This window comes from Trichomycterus rosablanca, chromosome 8, assembly GCF_030014385.1.
Source record: "Trichomycterus rosablanca isolate fTriRos1 chromosome 8, fTriRos1.hap1, whole genome shotgun sequence".
In the NCBI taxonomy this organism is placed as follows: Eukaryota; Metazoa; Chordata; class Actinopteri; order Siluriformes; family Trichomycteridae; genus Trichomycterus; species Trichomycterus rosablanca.
Window position 1 is genome coordinate 3,091,764 of NC_085995.1, and position 22,725 is coordinate 3,114,488.

The 22,725-nt window shown below is 41.1% G+C and overlaps 2 protein-coding genes across 5 annotated transcripts; one reads left to right on the forward strand and one right to left on the reverse strand.

Moving 5' to 3' along the window:
• Nucleotides 1–315: 315 nt before the first annotated feature.
• zdhhc15b (zinc finger DHHC-type palmitoyltransferase 15b) lies at nucleotides 316–13,356 on the forward strand. 3 transcript variants are annotated; one of them, XR_010013488.1, is made up of 13 exons: nucleotides 316–433; nucleotides 2,444–2,470; nucleotides 3,000–3,094; nucleotides 3,185–3,305; nucleotides 5,621–5,690; nucleotides 5,893–5,925; nucleotides 7,281–7,401; nucleotides 8,082–8,214; nucleotides 10,052–10,178; nucleotides 10,306–10,418; nucleotides 10,675–10,744; nucleotides 11,821–11,915; nucleotides 12,002–13,356. XR_010013488.1 is itself a non-coding variant. In XM_063000375.1 (12 exons), exons 1-11 carry the CDS (start codon nucleotides 316–318, stop codon nucleotides 10,719–10,721), a joined length of 1,005 nt encoding a protein of 334 aa, XP_062856445.1. In that variant the 3' UTR covers nucleotides 10,722–10,744; nucleotides 11,821–13,356. The 3 variants fall into 3 exon arrangements, 2 of the variants coding, with proteins under 2 accessions (XP_062856445.1, XP_062856446.1); XM_063000375.1 differs by having other exon boundaries at nucleotides 11,821–13,356; XM_063000376.1 differs by lacking the exons at nucleotides 11,821–11,915; nucleotides 12,002–13,356 and adding an exon at nucleotides 11,122–11,189.
• A 1,236-nt stretch (nucleotides 13,357–14,592) lies between these two features.
• LOC134318768 (uracil phosphoribosyltransferase homolog) lies at nucleotides 14,593–21,434 on the reverse strand. Of its 2 annotated transcripts, XM_062999698.1 has the most exons (8): nucleotides 21,301–21,433; nucleotides 21,149–21,219; nucleotides 20,037–20,079; nucleotides 19,307–19,376; nucleotides 19,122–19,184; nucleotides 18,871–19,032; nucleotides 14,889–14,987; nucleotides 14,593–14,807 (listed from the first exon to the last, which is right to left on the reverse strand). In XM_062999698.1, exons 1-8 carry the CDS (start codon nucleotides 21,364–21,366, stop codon nucleotides 14,701–14,703), a joined length of 681 nt encoding a protein of 226 aa, XP_062855768.1. In that variant the 5' UTR covers nucleotides 21,367–21,433; the 3' UTR covers nucleotides 14,593–14,700. The 2 variants fall into 2 exon arrangements, with proteins under 2 accessions (XP_062855768.1, XP_062855766.1); XM_062999696.1 differs by having other exon boundaries at nucleotides 21,149–21,434.
• Nucleotides 21,435–22,725: the final 1,291 nt, after the last annotated feature.

The window sequence follows — 22,725 nt, forward strand, 5'->3', positions numbered from 1 at the left end:
CAAAATTGTCCATGACTGTGTTTGATATAACCTTGTGAAATGAGTGACTACCGTTACTGTCATGAATGTAACCAAAGTGTAAAACATGACGTTAAAATCCTAATAAACAAACAAACAAGCTACACTGAATATAGTGCACTATGTAGTGTCAGTTCGCACCCTATCTAGTGCACTCCGCTTATAAATAGTGTGTGAATTGAGCGCTGTTCAGTCTGACTGAATCGATCTCAGATGCGCTTGAGTTGAGTGATTGGTGAGGATGGTGAGTAGATAACAGAGAGCGTGATGATGGGCTGATAATGACAGCGGTTGAAGATGGCGCTATCTGGAGGACTGAGGCTCTGTCAGAGGATTTTCTCCTGGATTCCTGTTCTTATCATCACCGCTGTGGCTCTGTGGTCTTATTACGCTTATGTGTTCGAACTCTGCTTGTGTGAGTATTGATTTAAAACGTTCATTAGTAAATTATTCATGTAGCTAACGTGCTAATGGCTGCTAGCTGTGGCTGTGTTTACATGTATAATAAGGAAGTGATTGAGGGAATGAGATGTGACCAGTGAGCTCAGAAATGTATTTATAAAGTTTATTAATTGTGTTTAATGTGTTTTTCTTATTACTAACAATATACGATATATATAAATAAGCCTAGTTTTAGTTCTTGGATCTTTTATTGTGCTTTAATAAAGTTTTTCACCCCCCTGATCTCTCCCAAACCCTTTAACAGAATTAATTCGTATAAAATAAATACATTTCACAACATAAATTTATGTTATACCTAAATATCAAATGTATTTTTATTACTAAATAATAATAATAATTAATAATAATAATCATCATCATTAAATCATTAATTCCTTCATTCATTCCTTCATTCATTCACTGTCTGTATTACCACCGCTGTATCCTGGTCTGGGTCGCGGTGGGTTCGATTCACTGGGTGAAAAGGCAGAAAACACTTCGGACAGGTTGGCAGTCCATCACAGGGCAAACACACACACACACACACACCTAGGGGACTTCAGTATCTCCATTTAACCTGACCTCATGTTGGAGGAAACCCACGCAGACACGGGGAGAACATGCAAACTCCACACAGAAAGGACCCGGACCCGGACCGTCCCACTTGAGAATCGAACCCAGGACCTTCTTGCTGTTAATCATAATTAATTAATTCATTTACTGTCTGTATTACCACCGCTGGATCCTGGTCTGGGTCGCGGTGGGCGAAAAGGCAGGAAACACTTTGGACAGGTTGCCAGTTCATCACATGGCAAACACACACACCTAGGGGACTTCAGTATCTCCATTTAACCTGACCGCATGTCTTTGTACTGTGGGCCTGGGTTCGATCCCCAGGTGTGGAGTTTGCATGTTCTTCCCGTGTCTGCGTGGGTTTCCTCCGGGAGCTCCGGTTTCCTCCTACAGTACTAAGACGTTCAATGAGTTGAATTGGTGAATGTAACCAAAGTGTGTAAAACATGACGTTAAAATCCTAATAAATAAATAAATTGGATTGTGGGAGGAAACCAGAGCTCCCGGAGGAAACCTACGCAGACACGGGGAGAACATGCAAACTCCAAACAGAAAGGACCCGGACCGCCCCGCCTGGAAATCAAACCCAGGACCTTCTTGCTGTGAGGCGACAGTGCTACCACTAACTACATTAATTATTTAAACGATTTAACATTTTTAAATCTAAATTGTAAAAAGAAATCTACAAGATACAAGCTACACTGAATATACTGCACTATGTAGGGTATTCATTTAACTGGAAACTTTTCTTAGGGTGTGTTCCAGGCCTTTTGGGTAGATTCAGGACGCACAGCGACCCTCGTTATGATGTAGTTCATGAAAATAAATCTCGTTAATGAAAAATTAATAAGAAATGTATTAGAACATACACATGATATAAAGCCAACAGACACTGGTCGATTTCATAGTCATTTCATTTAACACCTCAAGATTGGAGTCACTGTGGGGATGGATAGCGGTGCTATTAGCCGGCCAGGTGTCTACACAGACACGATGTCTGATGGACCGCGCCCTGTCCTTGAAATTCCTCCTTAGGATTCATTGTTACTTGGTGAAAGCAGACTCCTCAGAACAGGGGTGGGCAATTAAATTTTCCAAGGTGCGAAACTGGGACTGTTGTGAAGGGCCGGACCAAGAGGGTGAACTTAATTCTGCTCGATATTAATTGTAATTTATAACATCAACATTATTTCACTAATCAGCCGGAGCACGTTCAAACCCATGAAAATATTTTATAATACTTTATTCTATTAGATTGTCTATTTAAAAAAGGTTTACAATTCCAGGCTTATTTTAAATGAATGAGCTAATATAGCTCACAAACCATAGGCAGCCTGTTTTTCTAATCATTTGTTGATTAGTGTGTTTAATAATTATTTGGTGAGACTAATCTGGACCTTTTGTGTTGCAGTTACTGTACAAAATACATTTGAAAAGGGTGAGTACCTGTTTCACTGCTTTTTGCAACACTTATGGTGAGTGTCATCTGGTGTCGGTGCTTTTCTAACTGAGTAATTATTGACTGATTAGAAATTTAAACCTATTTGTCTATGAAAGGTTTTCATCTTTCCTCATTAAATGGGATTTTTTTAAATTAATGTGATCAACTTCTTTAGGAATGCTCACTAAACAGCAAAAATATAAAATCATTTGACTTATGTATTGTACAAATGCCTTTTTGTTCTTTTTTTTTGTGCCATTTTATCCATACATACTCTATTGGCCGGTGGATAGATGGAGCATCTGCATGGACATGATTGGCAAATGTCTAGGGAAGGGGGTGCGGGTGGCTGGCCGAAACAGCCTAGCTATTGGGAGGCATACTTGTTAGTGTGGAAGGGCACCTGGCGTAATAACTGTGTCAAATCTGGTGGTGTGCAGTCCATATCCACGGTGGCTGCCTCTATACTTAAAATATACACCTACTCTGAGCTTAGTAACGACATCTGATCTGGCTTTTTCTGCAGCGGCCTACCTGTCGTTGTTCCATGTGTGCTTTGTGATGTTCTGCTGGACATACTGGAAGGCCATTTTCACTCCACCCGCCTCACCATCCAAAAAGGTGAGGCCCTGAGAACGCTGCTTAGTTCGTTTAATTTATCAGTAAATTAGAGTAGCAGCTTTGATGGTTTGTGTTCTTGGTTTCCTGCAGTTCCATCTCAGCTACAGGGATAAAGAGAGATATGAGATGGAGGAGAGACCCGAGGTGCAGAAGCAGATTCTGGTCGACATCGCTAAAAGGCTTCCCATCGTCACACGAGCTCAGTCAGGAGGTGAGCACACACGAACATGACGTCTCATTACGTGTGGATTTAGAAATATGAATGCAGGGATTTGCTTCCATTTAGTCACAAGAAGATAAAAAGAAGGCTGAGCTCACAGTCAGCATTCTAATTTACTCTAAAGGTGATGGATGTGTTTGAGGTCAAGTTGTCTTATATTAAATTTACCAAGCAGATACTTGGGTGGAGCAGCGGTCTGTTACACTCGCCCACCACTGCTGAGTTCAGGGTCCAAATTTCAGTTGTACTACAGAATGCCTTTATTCGTCATATATACATATTCAGGTGTGCAGTACTAGAATATTAAATGAGGCATTTCATTTAAGGTGACATTATTTATAACATGATTTGTTTATTTTTACAAACCATTACTATAAAGTTCTGTAGAGGAAAATCCAGTTTAACATTTCCCTAGCATGCCTAAACTGTGTTTGGCTGGTCAATCTGGGTTCCTGTCATGTCCTTTAATAACAGCTTATTTTACTTTCCAGAGAAGAAAATCACTTGGCTAAGAATCTGCTAGGTAGGGTAGGGTGGGTAATTAGGTAGGTATGTAGGTAGGGTAGGTAGGTAGCTTGGTATGTTGGTAGGTACAGTACAGGCCAAAAGTTTGGACACACCTTCTCATTCCTGTGGTTTCTCTTAATTTTTTTAAATTTTCTACATTGTAGATTAATACTAAAGACATCCAAACTATGAAGGAACACATATGGAATTATGTAGTAAACAAAAAAGTGTTAAACAAACCAGAATATGTTTTATATTTTAGATTCTTCAAAGTAGCCATCTTTTGCTTTAATGACAGATTTGCACACTCTTTGAAATGTTCTCAACCAGCTTTATTAGGTTTCCACCTGGAATGGTTTTCAATGAATGTTTGTGCCTTGTCTAGAGTGAATTTTTGGAATTTGTTGCTTTTTTAATGTGTTTGAGACCATCAGTTGGGTTGTGCAGAGGTAGAGTTGGTAAAATATAAAACATATTCTGGTTTGTTTAACACTTTTTGGTTCACTACATAATTCTTCATAGTTTGGACGTCTTCAGTATTAATCTACAATGTAGAAAATAAAAATAATCAAGAAAAAACATTGAAGAGAAGGTGTGTCCAAACTTTTGGCTGGTGTGTCCAAACTTTTGGCCTGTACTGTAGGTAGGTTGGTGACGTTTTGTAGGTAGGGTAGGGTAGCTAGGTAGGCAGGGAGCATAGGGTAGCTAGAGAGGTAGGGTAGGTATGTAGATAGGTAGGTATGTGGGTAGGGTATGTATGTAGGGTATATAGGTAGGTGGGTATGGTGGGGTACATAGGTATGTAGGTAGGGTAGGGTACATAGGTATGATAGGGTAGGTATGTAGGTAGGGTAGGTATGTGGGTAGGTAGGGTAGGTAGGTAGGTAGGTAGGGTATGTTTGTAGGGTATGTAGGTAGGTGGGTATGGTAGGGTACATAGGTATGTAGGTAGGGTATAGAGGTATGATAGGGCAGGTATGTACGTAGGTTGGGTAGTTAGGTAGATAGGTTAGGTAGGTAGGGTATGTAGGTAGGGTAGGTGGGTTGGGTAGTTAGGTATGTAGGTAGGGTAGGTATGTGGGCAGGCAGGGTAGGTGGGTTGGGTAGGGTACATAGGTATGTAGAGTAGGTAGGTATGTATGTAGGGTAAGGTAGGTATGTAGGTAGGGTAGCTAGGTAGGCAGGGAGGGTAGATAGGTTAGGTAGGTAGGGTAGGTAGGTGGGTAGGGTACATGGGTAAGTAGGGTAGGGTAGGTAGGTAGGGTATGTATGTAGGGTAGGGTAGGTATGTAGGTAGGTGAGTAGGGTAGGTAGGTAGGTTAGGTAGGTGGGGTATGTATGTAGGGTAGGGTATGTAGGTAGGGTAGGGTACATGGGTATGTAGGGTAGGTATGTAGGGTATGTAGAGTAGGTAGGTTAGGTATGTAGGTAGGTGGGTAGGGTAGGTTAGGTAGGTAGGGTATGTAGGGTATGTAGAGTAGGTAGGTTAGGTATGTAGGTAGGTGGGTAGGGTAGGTAGATAGGTTATGTAGGTAGGGTATGCATGTAGGGTAGGGTAGGTATGTAGGGTAGGGTAGGGTACATAGGTAGGTAGAAAGATAGATAGATACTTTATTGATCCTGAAGGAAATGAAAGAAAAGGAATTTTCAGCCTTTATTATGTGGTCAGCAGCCTAAAGACGCTGGAGAAGCCCTGACATCATGCCTGATTGCACATATTGATCTGTGTGATAGTTAGAACAGCGCCTGTGGTCTGTAGTAACACCGCCGTACTTACCCGACTCTCTGTTTGTGTTCAGCCGTCAGATTTTGTGATTACTGTCAGCTGTTGAAGCCGGACCGCTGCCATCACTGCTCAGTTTGTGAGAGGTAAGTTTCACCTCTTTCGCTCGCTCTGAAACCTCCAACCATTCTGCCTAATGAACAGGAAGAGGATCGGTGTACACGCTGTACACGCTGTACCGGTGTAATCATCAGAAGCTGTTTGTCGCACAGGAACCTGACCTTATCAGAGCAAGAAATCTCACTTCAGCTCAATTTAATTACTGCTCTGTGTGTTTCCTTATTGCAGGTGTGTTTTAAAAATGGATCATCACTGTCCATGGTGAGTTTTCGCACAGGGTTCATGTCATGTAGCATTATTCATTTATTAATCTTCAAATCGCCGGGTGTCTGCACAGATATGATTGGATATGTCTGAGGGGGGGGGTGCGTCCAGTGTTTCCTGGTAAATTCGGACCTGCCATGACCCTGAATTGTCTGCTACAGGCGACAAGAGGCCTAATGACTTGAAATTAGGAAGCATGTACACAACACCACGATTGTCTGTTTGTGTGGTTACGCAGAAACACAAAGACAACAAGTACACAGACAACACCTGAACAGTTTTAATCTACCTCGCAGCCATTAAAATAAAATAAAAAGATAAAATGGACCAAAATATAAAGACAAGATGAAATGAACAGACCTGTTAAATGACACATACACTGATCAGCCATAACATTAAAACCACCTCCTTGTTTCTACACTCACTGTTCATTTTTTGTAGTTCTACAATTACTGACTGTAGTCCATCTGTTTCTCTACATACCTTTTTAACCTGCTTTCACCCTGTTCTTCAATGGTCAGGACCCCCACAGGACCACCACAGAGCAGGTATTATTTAGGTGGTGGATCATTCTCAGCACTGCAGTGACACTGACATGGTGGTGGTGTGTTAGTGTGTGTTGTGCTGGTATGAGTGGATCAGACACAGCAGCGCTGCTGGAGTTTTTAAACACCTCACTGTCACTGCTGGACTGAGAATAGTCCACCAACCAAAAATATCCAGCCAACAGCGCCCCGTGGGCAGCGTCCTGTGACCACAGATGAAGGTCTAGAAGATGACCGACTCAAACAGCAGCAATAGATGAGCGATCGTCTCTGACTTTACATCTACAAGACGGACCAACTAGGTAGGAGTGTCTAATAGAGTGGCCAGTGAGTGGACACGGTATTTAAAAACTCCAGCAGCGCTGCTGTGTCTGATCCACTCATACCAGCACAACACACACTAACACACCACCACCATGTCAGTGTCACTTCAGTGCTGAGAATGATCCACCACCTAAATAAATAAATCTGTGGTGGTCCTGACCATTAAAGAACTGACCATTAAAAAAAAGTATGCAGAGAAACAGATCAGATTCAGTCAGTAATTGTAGAACTACAAAGTGCTTCTATATGGTAAGTGGAGCTGATAAAATGGACAGTGAGTGTAGAAACAAGCAATAAGCAACAAACAATTTGATTTTTTATTTACATCTGTCGAATTCACATATGACCAAGCAGATTTGGTTATATTTTTAAAACAAAAATAATAATCACATAAAATAACTCAACACATCTTTTAGTGATTGTCATAAACAAGGAACCTGAAATGATTAATGTCCTGAAATCGTACTGCACTTTCTCTTTTAGGGTAAACAACTGTGTTGGCTTCTCAAACTACAAGTTCTTCTTGCTTTTTTTGTTCTACTCGATGCTCTACTGCGTCTTCATTGCATCCACCGTGTTTCAGTATTTTATTAAGTTCTGGGTGGTGAGTATTAACAATCACTTCAATTTCTCCAATGCACAATGTTCTACTTGAACCTAAAGTTTTAAAGTTTGTTATTATACTGTGTGTTTATGTTTAGATAAATGTAAACCATTTTCTATATTATTTTATTATACAGTACACGTATGAGGCATAACATTATGACCACCTTCCTAATATTGTGTTGATCCCCCTTTCGCTGCCCCATACGCAACAAACTGTGCTGCTCTGTGTATTCTGACACCTTTCTATCAGAACCAGCATGAACTTCTTCAGCAGTTTAAGCTACAGCAGCTCGTCTGTTGGATCGGACCACACGTGCATCAATGCATCAATGAGCCTGTCGCCGGTTTACCACTGTTCCTTTCTTGCTGCAGTTTTGGAGATGCTCTGACCCAGTCGTCTAGCCATCACAATGAGTCCTTTGTCAAACTCGCTCAGATCCTCACGCTCGCCCATTTTTCCTGCTTCTAACATCAACTCTGAGGATAAAATGTCACTTGCTGCCTAATATATCCCCCCCACTAACAGGTGCCGTGATGAAGAGATAATCAGTGTTATTCACTTCACCTCTCAGTGCTCATATTGTTATGCCTGGTCGGTGTATGTAATATGTTGACACCTGCACCAAGATAAAATATTAAAGAACTTTAAGTATTTTTTCCTTTTATTTTATTTTCCAGGGGGAGATTTCAAACGTTCACGCTAAGTTCCACGTCCTGTTTCTCTTGTTTGTGGCTGTCATGTTCTTTGTGAGTCTCATGTTCCTGTTTGGTTACCACTGCTGGCTGGTGGCAAAGAACAGATCCACACTGGGTATGACCTCTTCTGGGCATTATTTTATTATCAGTACATTAATGATTTGAACCTATTTACCCATTTAAGTCAAATAAATACTAACTGAATGTCCTAAATACTTACAGCAACGAGAGTCTATAGCAATTCCTAAGACTATGAGTAAAAAATTGGTCTGAAAGATCACATCTAAAGAGCAACACTTGACAAGGACTATAAACTGAAATATGAGAATTACCTACCTTTCCTGTCGTGAATATAAATAAATGACTTGTTATTAGAACTTATATAAGTATAAATGTAGTACAATTGTTGTCCTAATAAATGTACATGCATTGATGAGCCAAAACATTAGGACCACCCCCAAATATGCTGTCAAAACAGCTCTGACCCACTGAGACATGGACTGTGGTACTATGTGGTACCATGACATTACCAGCAGGTCCATTAACTTATGTAAATTGCGAGGTGGATCGTCTTTAGACACTGTTTGTAGTCAGTTCGGCTCGTGTCTGCATGTATTTCCTTTCAAACACACTGCAGTACGGGGATTGGCTCCACCAAATTGCCCCAGGTTTCAGAGAGTGATTGAATGTGTGTGTGTGTGTGTGTGTGTGTTTAGTTGCCCGTGTAAGTAACACCTAAACTGAGTAAATAAGTGATTGGGTGAGTGGCTGAGTGTGACGAGTCTCTGCTCAATATTTCTGGGTTGGGTCTAGACCAGGGGTGTCCAAATTCCTCTTGTTGGGAGCTTGATGGAGTAAAAAATACACAAACTCAGGGCCACACAGGGACTCTTATAATAAAACAAATAAAAATATACCAGAGCTCCTGATTACTAACAATTCCACTTCCTCTTTATTTGAGTGACTAATGATATATTGACGACAGTGTCGTGATTTCACTCACCAGTTTATAATCCTAACGGGAAGATTATTCTACTTCTTTAAATTAAACATACCCACTTCCCTCTGAAGTTCATGAAATTAATTTTGTTTCATGAAACTAGTTTTTGTTTCTTCGGAGCCGCCGCGTTTATCCAAAAACTCGTGAGCGTTAATGTAGGTGTGACGTTAATGTTTTGAGTCGGGGAGAAAGAAGACGGGGAGAGTTTTAGACTTGTTTTATGTGAGAGCGCCACCCAGAGTTCAAACAGTTCAAGCAGTGGGCCAACTTTAATTTTATTTCTAAAATACCTCGCAAGCCGTTTTAAAAATAACGGGTAACGGGCCACAAATGGGCCGCAAACCTTCCTCTAACAGCTCAGGTAAAGTGGTTAGTAAAGATGAACGCAATTTTCCACTAAATATATGTTATAATTGTTATACTTGTGGCGCCACAGTGGCTCGGTGGGTAGCACTGTCGCCTCACAGCAGGGGTCCTTTCTGTGCAGAGTTTGCATGTTCTCCCCGTGTCTGCGTGGGTTTCCTCCGGGAGCTCCGGTTTCCTCCCACAGTCCAAAAACATGCAGTCAGGTTAATTGGAGACACTGAATTGCCCTATAGGAGAGTGTGTGTATGTGTGTCTGCCCTGTGATGGACTGGCGTCCCGTCCAGGGTGTTACTGTGTGCCTTGCGCCCATTGGAAAGCTGGGATAGGCTCCAGAACCCCCCGGCAACCATAATTGGATAAGCAGTTAAGAAAATGAATGAATGAATGAATGAATGTTATACTTGTTGTATTTGACCAAATTAAATGTACAAAACAGAACCATGTAAGGCAGGATTACTTGGACAGGGCGCCAATCCATTGCAGGGCTTTGTACACACCCGGCTGGCCGATAGCACCACTGAGATTTGAACTTACACAAATAAACCCAGAAGTAAATAATACAGAAGTGTTTATCGTGTGTTCCCAGAGGCGTTCTCTGCTCCCGTGTTCCAGAACGGTCCTGACAAGAACGGCTTCAATGCAGGAGTGCGCATGAACCTCCTCCAGGTGTTTGGAGACAATAAAAGGTTCTGGTTGGTTCCGATCTTTACCAGGTGAGTGAGAAACACGTCACTCTGGTAGTTTAATCGTTACCTGCAGTATAATACTGATATAATCCATTTCCCAGTATGAGAGCAGTGTAGGTGTGGAGAGGATTAACAATACGCTTTCGCTCTTTAGTCAAGGTGATGGGCACCATTTCCCTCTGCGCACCCTGAACGAATGTCGAAATCCTTTATTGGCCAGTGAGGGGAGGTGGGAGGACGACGGCGGCTCGGATGATGACAGCTCAGGTAAGTGAGATTTAACAGGGGGGCAGAAAGTGCAGCTTCTGGCTCTTTTCACTAAAATAATAATATATTATCATTCTGAGTAAACTTTGCAAACCACAGTGGGACCAGATTGCCACTGTTTTCTTTAATGAAGTATGATTTGTTCTGTGTTTCATTTTGATGCATCGTTTGTGTTGCCTGGGTCGCAGTAAACCCCTGGGCTGGACTGCTGTGCTACCCAAGCGCCAGTGTTAACCATTTTGTCTCTGTTTTGTAGATGCTGAAATGGGAAACGGCCTTTCAGTCGCTGTCGATGTTGAATAATCCCAGTTGAGCTACATTCCTTAGTAAGTATAAACATTATTATTATTATTATTCATACTGGATTAGAGAAAATGTAATATTGTAGAAGGTTTACATGCTCAGTGAGCTAGAATTGATGTCCAAAAAACTGATGTTTAATGTTTTGGCTGACCAACTTGATTGTATTTTATGAAAGACATTTGAAAGCACATTTTAAACCAGGTGTGTCAAACTCATTTTCACCGAGGGCCACATCTGCATTATGGTGGCCCTCAAAGGGCCGATTGTAACGTATCCTGCTTTGATTGCAGTCGCCTTTTAAATCTTGGAGGCTAAATTCTGTGTTTGGTGTCAAAATGCCAAATTTATCCTGTATATTTATAACGTATATCTACATTTATATTGTCCTCCTTTACCACAGACACGGCCTCATAATACAAAAGACGTATCGGTTTCTCTTCTCGAAGCACAAACTTGTTTTCACTTTCACATCTTTCATTAAATTTCCTCCTTCTGCTTCAATTGTCTCTTCCTTTACATTTTGGGATCATTCTTCTCATATTTCTCAACATCACTTGTTGGAAAACCGCCTCAGTTAAACGCTGATGTAGAAACACTGCCATCTAGTGGCGGGATGCGGTCGCTTTACGGGTCACAAAATCGGCATGCAGTTTATGTACGATTTTACAGTGTATTTTAGAACAATCATAGAATCAATAGAAGCTCTCGGCCTTGAGTTTGACACGTGTTTTAAACAAAACGGAGGCAAAATAAGTGTGACAAATGTATAGAACATTTAAGTAGCACTATTCTGAAACGTCCTGCAATAAGCAGGTGAATTGGGAACAGGTTAGGGAATCCTGAAAGGATAAAAGGAGGATCAAGTGTTTGTAAGCAAATAATTTGTGGCAAACTTCATGCATCAGTTGAAATAGAACGTTTTCCAGTGCAAGATTGCAAATTATTTAGGTCTGTTACCATCTACCGAACATAATATTGTGAAAAGATTTAGTGAGTCCAGAGAAATCTGTCTGTGTAAGGCCAGTGTTGATTTGCATGATATTCGAGTCTTAAGACGCATTAATGATTCGAGTTAAAATTCAGATCTGTTTCTATTCAGCTGAGAAGCACTTTAATCTGGAAGCCAGTAAAGAAAAGCATGAATGTGGGACGAGCAGACGACGTTCCAGATGCCGGACCACTCCAGAACCAGAGGTTCAAACGGTTGAGGGACCATTAAGTGGCTTGTGTGTTGTTTTATATTTTTAACTTATTCGTTCTGGATTTTTATCACTCGCCAGCACTTCTGTCCTCTGAGAGAAGCCAAGAACAGTTACCGACCGGCTGGTTCTTCAGGCCTGGACTTATTAAGCATTATCTCTTCATTTAATAAATGTACATCACAAATTCTGTTCTGTTTTGGCATTAATACTCAATGGCAGGAGTTAATACTCTTATTTCGATGTCTTTTACTTTAAAAAACACTAATAAATATGATCGCCTAAAGTATGTGGACGACCCCTGTGACCCCAGCAAAAGTTCTATAAGTCAATTTGTTTTTTCAGTTGTGCTGTTATTGTCAAAATGTCTAGCTGGCACAATTGGCAGTGCCTGCAGCAGACACACTCACTCACTTTCTTAACCGTTTATCCAATTAGGAGGGTGCTGGAGCCTATCCCGGCTTTTCAATGGGCGCAAGGCACACCGTAACACCCTGGATGGGGTGCCTGTCCATCGCCGGGCAGACACAAATACACACACATTCACCTGTAAGGCAATTTAGTGTCTCCAATTAACCTGACTGCATGTTTTTGGACTATGGGAGGAAACCGGAGTTACCGGGGGAAACCCAAGCAGACACAGGAGAACATGCAAACTCTGCACAGATCGAACCCAGGACCTTCTTGCTGTGAGGCGACAGTGCTACCCACCGTGCCACTGAAGGTACAAATGTACCTCCACTAGAATCCACTTTCTAACATCTATATTTGATTATTGTGATCTTAATTATTTTGATTTTTGAGCTTCTTGCACCTTATCTGCTGCCATCTTCCACTCGGTACTCTTTCACATTAAAAACAGTATTTCTTTATGCAGATTTGCATTTCCTGCCTTTTTGTTCCCCAAATTGTACCGGATTCATTGTGTCAGAATGTATTGAGTCAGGAACTGAATCAGAAGACGGTAGTAAACGATGTAGTACTGAATGAATGACCGACTGACTGACGTATTCCAGGTAAAAGCAGACCTGACCCGTATTTTCTGACTGACCGACGTATTCCAGGTAAAAGCAGACCTGACCCGTATTTACTGACTGTCCTCAGATTTTTTCTCTTTATAGAGGAAGTCATTTTTGCACTGCAATTATTATTTAAAGAACCTTGACATGCACTAATGACTGACTCACACTGACGTTCAGCCTGGTCTCGTTTCTTAAGAAGTCTTTTAATGTCATTTTGTAATTGTGTAAGTTTATGTACTTCCTGTTACTGAATACTGTATTTCTGTATGTACATCACATGTTCCTTTGTCATTTTCTCATGGATTTTATTATTTTTTAACATTTTATTTATCTGTATAACCGATTCTGGTACAATTTATGACATTCTTGTACATTTATTTTCAACGGTACAGATTAAACATTACAACAAATAAATTAACGTGATTTCAAGTTCTTTCAAGCCTAGCGGTTAAGGTACTGGACTAGTTTTCAGAAGGTCGCTGGTTCAAGCCCCACCACTGCCAGGTTGCTGCTGTTGGGCCGTTCAGCAAGGCCCTTAACCCTCAATTGCTCAGACTGTATGCTGTCACAGTGCTGTAAGTCGCTTTGGATAAAGGCATCTGCTAAATGCTGAAAATATAAATGTAATGTAAATGACTGAGGAATATAAGATAAATATAGTTCATTTATTTATTCTTCTATTTATTATTATTATTTTCTTGATTCTGATAGGGGTTGTGATGGGTCAGGAGGTAGAAATGAGTTATCACAGGGTATCACACAGGAGCAGTTTAGAGCTGAAGGCATTTTTTGCTGGTGTGAGGAAGCTTAAGTAACTGAAGGAAACCTTCATGAGAACGATTTCATCTTTAATATAAACATTGATCAGCCATAACATTAAAACCACCTCCTTGTTTCTACACACACTGTCCATTTTATCAGCTCCACTTACCATATAGAAGCACTTTGTAGTTCTACAATTACTGACTGTAGTCCATCTGTTTCTCTATATACTGTTTTAACCTGCTTTCACCCTGTTCTTCAATGGTCAGGACCCCCACAGGACCACCACAGAGCAGGTATTATTTAGGTGGTGGATCATTCTCAGAACTGCAGTGACGCTGACATGGTGGTGGTGTGTTAGTGTGTGTTGTGCTGGTATGAGTGGATCAGACACAGCAGCGCTGCTGGAGTTTTTAAGTACCGTGTCCACTCACTGTCCACTCTTAGACGCTCCTACCTAGTCGGTCCACCTTGTAGATGTAAAGTCAGAGACGATCGCTCATCTATTGCTGCTGTTTGAGTCGGTCATCTTCTACACCTTCATCAGTGGGCACAGGACGCTGCCCACGGGGCGCTGTTGGCTGGATATTTTTGGTTGGTGGACTATTCTCAGTCCAGCAGTGACAGTGAGGTGTTGCTGATCCACTCATACCAGCACAACACACACTAACACACCACCACCATGTCAGTCACTGCAGTGCTGAGAATGATCCACCACCTAAATAATACCTGCTCTGTGGTGGTCCTGTGGGGGTCCTGACCATTGAAGAACAGCATGAAAGGGGGCTAACAAAGCATGCAGAGAAACAGATGGACTACAGTCAGTAATTGTAGAACTACAAAGTGCTTCTATATGGTAAGTGGAGCTGATAAAATGGACAGTGAGTGTAGAAACAAGGAGGTGGTTTTAATGTTATGCCTGATCGGTGTATGTAATGTATTACACTTCTAATGAAATAAAAAGGCTCTTTAAACTGGTCTGGTCTCGCTGGTAAATCAGTTGGTCCCAAAGTATTTCTGTCCGAAGTGAGTAGGAGCTGCAGAATGAACCTCAGTGGTCAGGATTGTGATTTCTGGAAACTCCTGGATGATGGACGTGGCTCCTGGGACGACAGAATGAAGCGTAAATAAATAAACCGGTACAGATTAATGCTGCCTGATGGGACGTGGTGCAGTTATTTTACCATGAGGGGTGGAGAACAGACTCAGGAGGATGATGTGTGAGGGCTGGACACCATGATCAATCAACAATCGCACTGCTTCAATAACGACGTTTCCGCTACCTGCATCACAGTCACACAGAGAGGTGATGGTCATGGTATATACAATTCATGGCTTAAAGTATGTGGGTTAAGGGCCTTCCTCAGGGGCCCAACAGTCAGAACAGGTAATTGTCCCTTTAAGCCAAGTTTATATGGATCATTACTTATCACATTATATAATTATCTTGTGTTATTTTATGATACCGGACGATATAATTGCACTCAATGTCAGATAAATAAACGTACAGTGGTACCCTGTAACTTGTACCCTTAAACTCGACGTTTTCCCTAAAATGTATGTGCGATCTTGTCGCTTCTCATGTGAATGCGCCGGTACTGAACGGAACATGGTATTCCAAGATCAAGCATCTCCACGATTAAGAAGCATAAGGAAACAATAAAGAAGTGAAGCTAAAGTGCAGCTTTTATTGTATTTTTAACCTTTTTTAATTGTATTTCAGTGTTTTTATATTATATTTGTGTTATTTTCAGTGTATAAGTGTCAAAAACAACCTCATTATTTTACATGAGCCTAAAATATCTGCAGTTCCACAGGACCATGGACACATTAACAGGTTTCCCAAACATCCTTATGGGAAAAAATACCTTGATACTCAACGTCTTTAAAACTCGACGCCTCTCCCATAAACAATTGACATCAAGTTTCAAGGTACCACCGTATTTTGAATGAACACTTGTTTAAACAATGGTATTACATATACACCGATCAGGCATAACATTATGACCACCCTCCTAATATTGTGTTTGTCCCCCTTTTTGCTGCCAAAACAGCCCTGACCCGTCAAGGCATGGAGTCTGACACCTTTCTATCAGAACCTGCATTAACTTTGAGCTACAGTAGCTCGTCTGTTGGATCGGACCACACGGGCCAGCCTTCGCTCCCCACGTGCATCAATGAGCCTTGGCCGCCCATTGACAAGCTCCTCCCGTGTAATTCTGGACTGACCTCACCTTTCTTAGAATCATTCTTACCCCACGAGGTGAGATCTTGCATGGAGCTCCAGAGTGAGGGTGATTGACTGTGATCTTGTATTTCTTCCATTTTCGAATGATCGCACCAACAGTGGTCTCTTTCTCACCAAGCTTCTTGCTGATGGTCTTGTAGCCCATTCCAGCCTTGTGCAGGTCTACAATCTTGTCCCTGACGTCCTTTGATAGCTCTTTGGTCTTGCCCATGGTGGTTGAGAGATTTGAACGGAAGAAACTGATTCTGTGACAGGAGTCTTTTATACAGGGACAGGACTAATTTGTGTGCCTCATGGGCACATAACCCGTCTGTGGGGGTCAGAATTCTTGCTGGTTGGTAGGGGATCAAATACTTATTTTTCTTAATTAAATACAAATTAATTTATAACTTTAATTTAATGTTTTTTTTCTGGATTTTTTGTTGATATTCTGTCTCTCTCTGTTAAAATAAACCTTCCATAAAAATTATAGACTGTTCAAGTCTTTGTAAGGGGGTAAACTTACAAAATCAGCAGGGGATCAAATACTTATTTCCCCCACTGTATATATTGTAATAACTCAGGCTCGATTACTGATGCTTTAGTTTGGTTTGATCAGGGGTGGAACTTGGTCTTTTCCTGGAAGCACTGCTCAGTAGCATTACAAATGCTCAGTGTTTAACTGATCCTAAATATTATATTTAAAAAATCAGTGCTTATTGTTTATTTAAAACTCGTCCCATAATTAAAACTTCGTTCCACAAAGAAAAGAAAAGAAATCTTGGATAGTATCTGGAACAATGATATTCAGTAATAATCAGAGCCATTGTTTACACATCTGATTCATACCTACAGTAAATTTGAGGTAAAAATGTCTCTTTAGTGACGGATCTGGGTCGTTTTAATCCAGCATTGTTGCCTCCTGTCCTGCACACTCACACTGGTGCTTGTTTTGGATAGACGTTCCCACTGAATGGATGAACGTAACGTAAATAAATAGCTCTGCTCAGTCTGATCATGGTGATTTTTACAAACACTCAGTCTGATTAATCAGATTAGACGTACGTTGGAAGGATGAGTGTGTAGTAAATACGCTCTCCTCACCTCACCGTGAGTGAGTGAATGTTTTTGACGCGCTGTGATGAAGACATTTTACATGCTGGCGCTCGACTCAGACAAGAGTACAGCGGTTAAGTGTATTAACGGAGGGTATAAACCAGACTATTTTAGGGATCTTCCATGTGCTATTCAGCACTTTGTGCTTAAGTGGTGGCGCTGTATAATTTCCTCCTGATAGCTGTAATTACACTGGGTGGCTGAACGAGCTAGAAACACCGAATTATACGTAAAGGTCAGCTGAAGCGACGGCCGGGACGGGGAGGGGGAGGGAGGTTGTACATTTTTAACACTTAGCAGCAGGCTGGAAGGCAATTACATGTCAGGAAATGATGGAAAAATATTAGATTTATTAAAAATTATGCTGACGATAGGGAGGAAGTTGTGAATTGCTTTTGCTGAACACTTTAGAAGGACATCACGGTAAAAAACAGACCCACTTAACACTGTGGGTGAGAAATTTGTAGATACATTTAAAAAGTAAAGAAAAAAAATTAATTTTTGGTTGTGGATTTTGACCAAATGGATCAGGACTAGATCTAAGTTAGAACTGTAAACACACCGGTGTGGTCAAACGTTCTACTGACACAGTTTACTGTGTCTAAAACCGGATCATGTATTAAAGATCTTATTAATTGTGCTGTCACAGAATCCAAAAACAATTCTTATAAGCAGCACAGATACTTGTACCACATTACATCAACCAGTCAGTAGTGTGGACGCACCTAGTTACAGTAAATGAAATGTTTCTGAAAGAATGGAGCAATGGAGTGCAAATGATGGAACTTCTTTAAAAAAGACAGGTGATGTGGGTGGCACAGCCGTCTCATAAGCTACCAAACTACCTTTGACACTCAGGTTTGAGTCTCTGAAAATATGCAGGTGCCACCAGCCTGGTCGGGCACTCTTTTCCAGCCAAATAATGCCATGTTCAACACATATGTGTCATTTTAACTTTTTAATGCCGTCAGCAAAAAGTGTTTTTGGTTGAGCTCGTAGCCACTGATGCAGCGCTGCTTTCATCATCATCATCACATGAAAATCTTCTTCCCCTTAAAGCTTCTTTGAGCGTCCAAAAAGGTGGAAATCAGATGGAGCTGAATCCGGACTATAAGCGTCTCTCAGTCTCTCGGACACGACCGATTACTACTCCTCCTACTACACCCTCACCGCTTATAACCAAAATATAAAAGTGCGGGAACTTTTTGAAGATCCCTCATACATTATGTTTCTTATATCTAGTCTTCATATTTTGGGGCCAAGGTCGCCATGTAAAAAACTAAAATATTAAGCGGTGTAGCACTTCTGGTTCACTGTATATTTTCTCAGGTTATTCTATGGTTTGACAGGTAGTGTATGTACTATTTATTCCTTTATCATTTGACCTCCTGACTGAGGAGAGCCGTGACTAACACGCCCCCTTCTACACATGTGAAGTAGCTGACCACTTCTTTTCACCTCCACAAGGCGGGTTCATATGGAGATCCGTATTACGCACGGAGAGTCACACACTGATCTGCATTAGTCTTTGTGCAGACGCCATCAATCAGCCGGTTGGACAATGATTGGTTGGTCCGTTTTACCCAACCCAGACCAATCATTGTCCAGCTGGCTGGTAGCAGAGCTGAGATTTGAGCTCACAAATTTGAGATATCAGCTCTCATGAGCTAGCATGTTTCACCGGAGGAGGAAACCCGTACAGACAGGGAGAGAACATGCAAAACAAAACCCAGGTCCCCAGGTGAGGCACCATCAGCACCGGATTAAAATCCATTTCCTGTCTCCTGTTATAGCTGTTTCTGATTTGATCATGCCATACTCACTCAGGTTGGGATACATGAGCAGGATCTTGCGTCTGTAGATATCCGGGGGGAATTTAGCGTAGTAGACTTTAGCTTTTAGCGTTTCCTCGTCACTCTGGATGAGAATCTTGCCAATGCGGATGGAGCGGCAGCAATCCCGCAGACCCTGCTCCATCGCCTCGCCTGGACATCAGTACAGAAACGCACCACGTCAAACCAAAACTTGTATTCAACCATGTGTAGAATTGTTAAATAAAGGAGATTTGACTGACCGCTTCTCATTATACTGACACCACAGTTTCCTCTCTTGAACCTGACACCTTCATACTTGTGTCCTGGAACACAGAGTGGTGAAAAAATCAAGAGATCTAGCACTCAGAGCAGAAGAACGCATCACATCGTCTTGCTTTTTACCTGCAAAATGAAAGCGAATCAGTTTAGTAATCAGTGTACTTACCAGTAGGTGTGATCACTGAACATTCAGTATAAGGCAGCTGGTTTAATCCTTCCTCGACTACCAGTCTAATCTATAAACAGACCAACAACAGTGTTCAAATCAGTGTAAAATCATAAATTACAACCACAATCCACACCCAGGACTGGGCACCAGTCCATCACAGGGTTTGGGTTCACATATTTACACACACCAAGGCTTACTAACCAGCTAATTCACCTTCACCTGGGAGGGACACACAGTACCTATAGAAAAGCCTATGTGAGGTTCAAGTCCCTGTCCCCAGAGCCCTGGTGCTTTGCTGCACATACACTACCAGTCGTCCCAGTACGCAGCTTTCTGTGAACCTTGTGCAGGCACCTCGACCAGCCAGCAGAGGCTATCATTCCTTCATCGTGGACCTTCCTTCCATCAGGCAGAGCCAATTATGTCTGGGTGGGTGCCCGGCTGGTTAATAGCACCACTGAGACGTTAGATCTCAGCAGCTTTGGATTAAGTCATTTACTTATAAAGAATCATATTTAGCATTATGTAGAAGTGCTGCTTGCTTATCTTTAATTATAGGGGCAAAAGTGAGTGATATGCCGCAATCAAGCCCTGCTAATGCAGCATTTTGTGACAGCTCCTCCTAATGACCACATAAATAACACTTTAACTCCAGTTAGCTCTGTGACAACCAACCCCAATACGCCCAACTCGCTTAGACGCAAATAATTGATTTGATTAATCTCACCAATCTGTCAGCACAGAAGACAAAGTCTCCTCTACTTGTGCTCCTGTTGGGAAAATGAACACGTTATATTAAATTAGATTAGATTCAACTTTATTGTCATTGTGCAGAGTACAAGTACAGAGTCAACAAAAAGCAGTATCAGCCATAACATTAAAACCACCTCCTTGTGTCTACACACATTGTTCATTTTATCAGCTCCACTTACCATATAGAAGCACTTTGTAGTTCTACAATTACTGACTGTAGTCCATCTGTTTCTCTTCATGCTTTGTTGGCCCCCTTTCATGCTGTTCTTCAATGGTCAGGACCCCCACAGGACCACCACAGAGCAGGTATTATTTAGGTGGTGGATCATTCTCAGCACTGCAGTGACACTGACACTGACATGGTGGTGGTGTGTTAGTGTGTGTTGTGCTGGTATGAGTGGATCAGACACAGCAACGCTGATGGAGTTTTTAAACACCTCACTGTCACTGCTGGACTGAGAATAGTCCACCAACCAAAAACATCCAGCCAACAGCTCCCCGTGGGCAGCGTCCTGTGACCACTGATGAAGGTCTAGATGATGACCGACTCAAACAGCAGCAATAGATGAGCGATCGTCTCTGACTTTACATCTACAAGGTGGACCAACTAGCTAGGAGTGTCTAATAGAGTGGACAGTGAGTGGACACGGTATTTAAAAACTCCAGCAGCACTGCTGTGTCTGATCCACTCATACCAGCACAACACACACTAACACACCACCACCATGTCAGTGTCACTGCAGTGCTGAGAATGATCCACCACCTAAATAATACCTGCTCTGTGGGGGTCCTGACCATTGAAGAACAGGGTGAACGCAGGCTAAAAAAAAAGCATGCAGAGAAACAGATGGACTACAGTCAGTAATTGTAGAACTACAAAGTGCTTCTACATGGTAAGTGGAGCTGATAAAATGGACAGTGAGTGTAGAAACAAGGAGGTGGTTTTAATGTTATGGCTGAGTAACGAATGAGAATAAATAGAGTATATAAGTATAGCAGATATATACAATATATACATTATTGCTTGTGTGTGTATAAATAGATATATATAGTGCATGCACACTAATTATCACAGTTATTGCTCACTTGTCTCTGATTATGGTCTGCAGCTCTCGGATTTGGTCATTAAGGGGCAGCAGTTTGAGTTGAGGAGGGATCTGAAGAGGTGAATCACAGCTCAGTACGGATTCACTTTTTAGATCCCGGGACCCTGAAACTCCACCGTTAACAAACCTGACCTGCTTCATTCCTGCCTGTCCACCTTCACTCCAGTCGGCCAGGACCTGCTGATCAGGACACGGCATGATGACCGATAAACCGAGCAGCACAACTCAACTCACACCGATCACACTGACCTGAACTGTAACCACGTGTTTCCGTACCAGCACTTGACAGTCAGGGCCACGTGTTTAGTGCAGAGAGTCACTGCTGCGCACATTTACGCATACGATTATTAAAAATCTTACATAAATGTGTGTTTTTATGATTTATGTTTTTTTATATTTTAACTGTTGTTAAGTAATATATAAAAATGTCCGAAGAAGCACAAAAAAACGTTTTTACTGCACAATATTTACTGCACAAGACACTTTTATATTACATTTCTTTATTATATTTATTACCTACAAGTATTGTACAGTAATACTTACCTACTTAATATTTTTTCCTAATGTACCCTGAGCCTTTTACTTACTTACTTACTTGGGCGGTACAGTGGCTAAGTGGGTAGCACTGTCGCCTCACAGCAAGAAGGTCATGGGTTCGATCCGCAGGTGGGGCTGTCTGGGTTTGCATGTTCTCCCCGTGTCTGTGTGGGTTTCCTCTGGGAGCTCCGGTTTCCTCCCACAGTCCAAAGACATGCAAGTGAGGTGAATTGGAGATACAAAATTGTCAATAACTGTGTTCAATATAACTTTGTGTAATGAGTAACTACCGTTCCTGTCATGAATGTAACCAAAGTGTAAAACATGATGTTAAAATCCTAATAAACAAACTTACTTACTTCATATTTTTTTCTAATGTACCTTGAGCCTCTTACTTACTTACATATTTAATTTTTTTTCTTACGTACCTTGAGCCTCTTATTTAATTACTTACTTGCTTACTTACTTATTTACTTAATATTTTTTCTAATATACCTTGAACCTCTTATTTACTTACTTAATATTTTTTCTAATGTACCTTGAGCCTCTTATTTACTTATTTACTTACTTAATAATCTTTTTTTAATGTACATTGAGCCTCTTATTTATTTACTTACTTCATATTTTTTCCTAATGTACCTTGAGCCTCGTATTTACTTACTTACTTAATATTTTTTTCTAATGTACCTTGAACTGCTGTAATGCTTCACTTTCCCTTTGGGGATCAGATCTATCTATCTTTTTGTTTTTTTTTAGTATATAAAGTTGTTTAAGTAAAAGTTCAAATTAATATGACTTGTCATTTATGTTTACCAATGTTGCAAACAATTTTGGATCCAACTGTACAGAGCATACTTTTGTACAAATATTAGATATGACTATGAACTAATATGAATATTTCTCAATGCATAAAAATCATAGATTATTGTAAATTCTCTATTAGTTTACGGAATAGAATATTTTTTATATTCTTTGTTGTTTTTCATTATGTATAATATCTAATATCGTTATACAGTAATG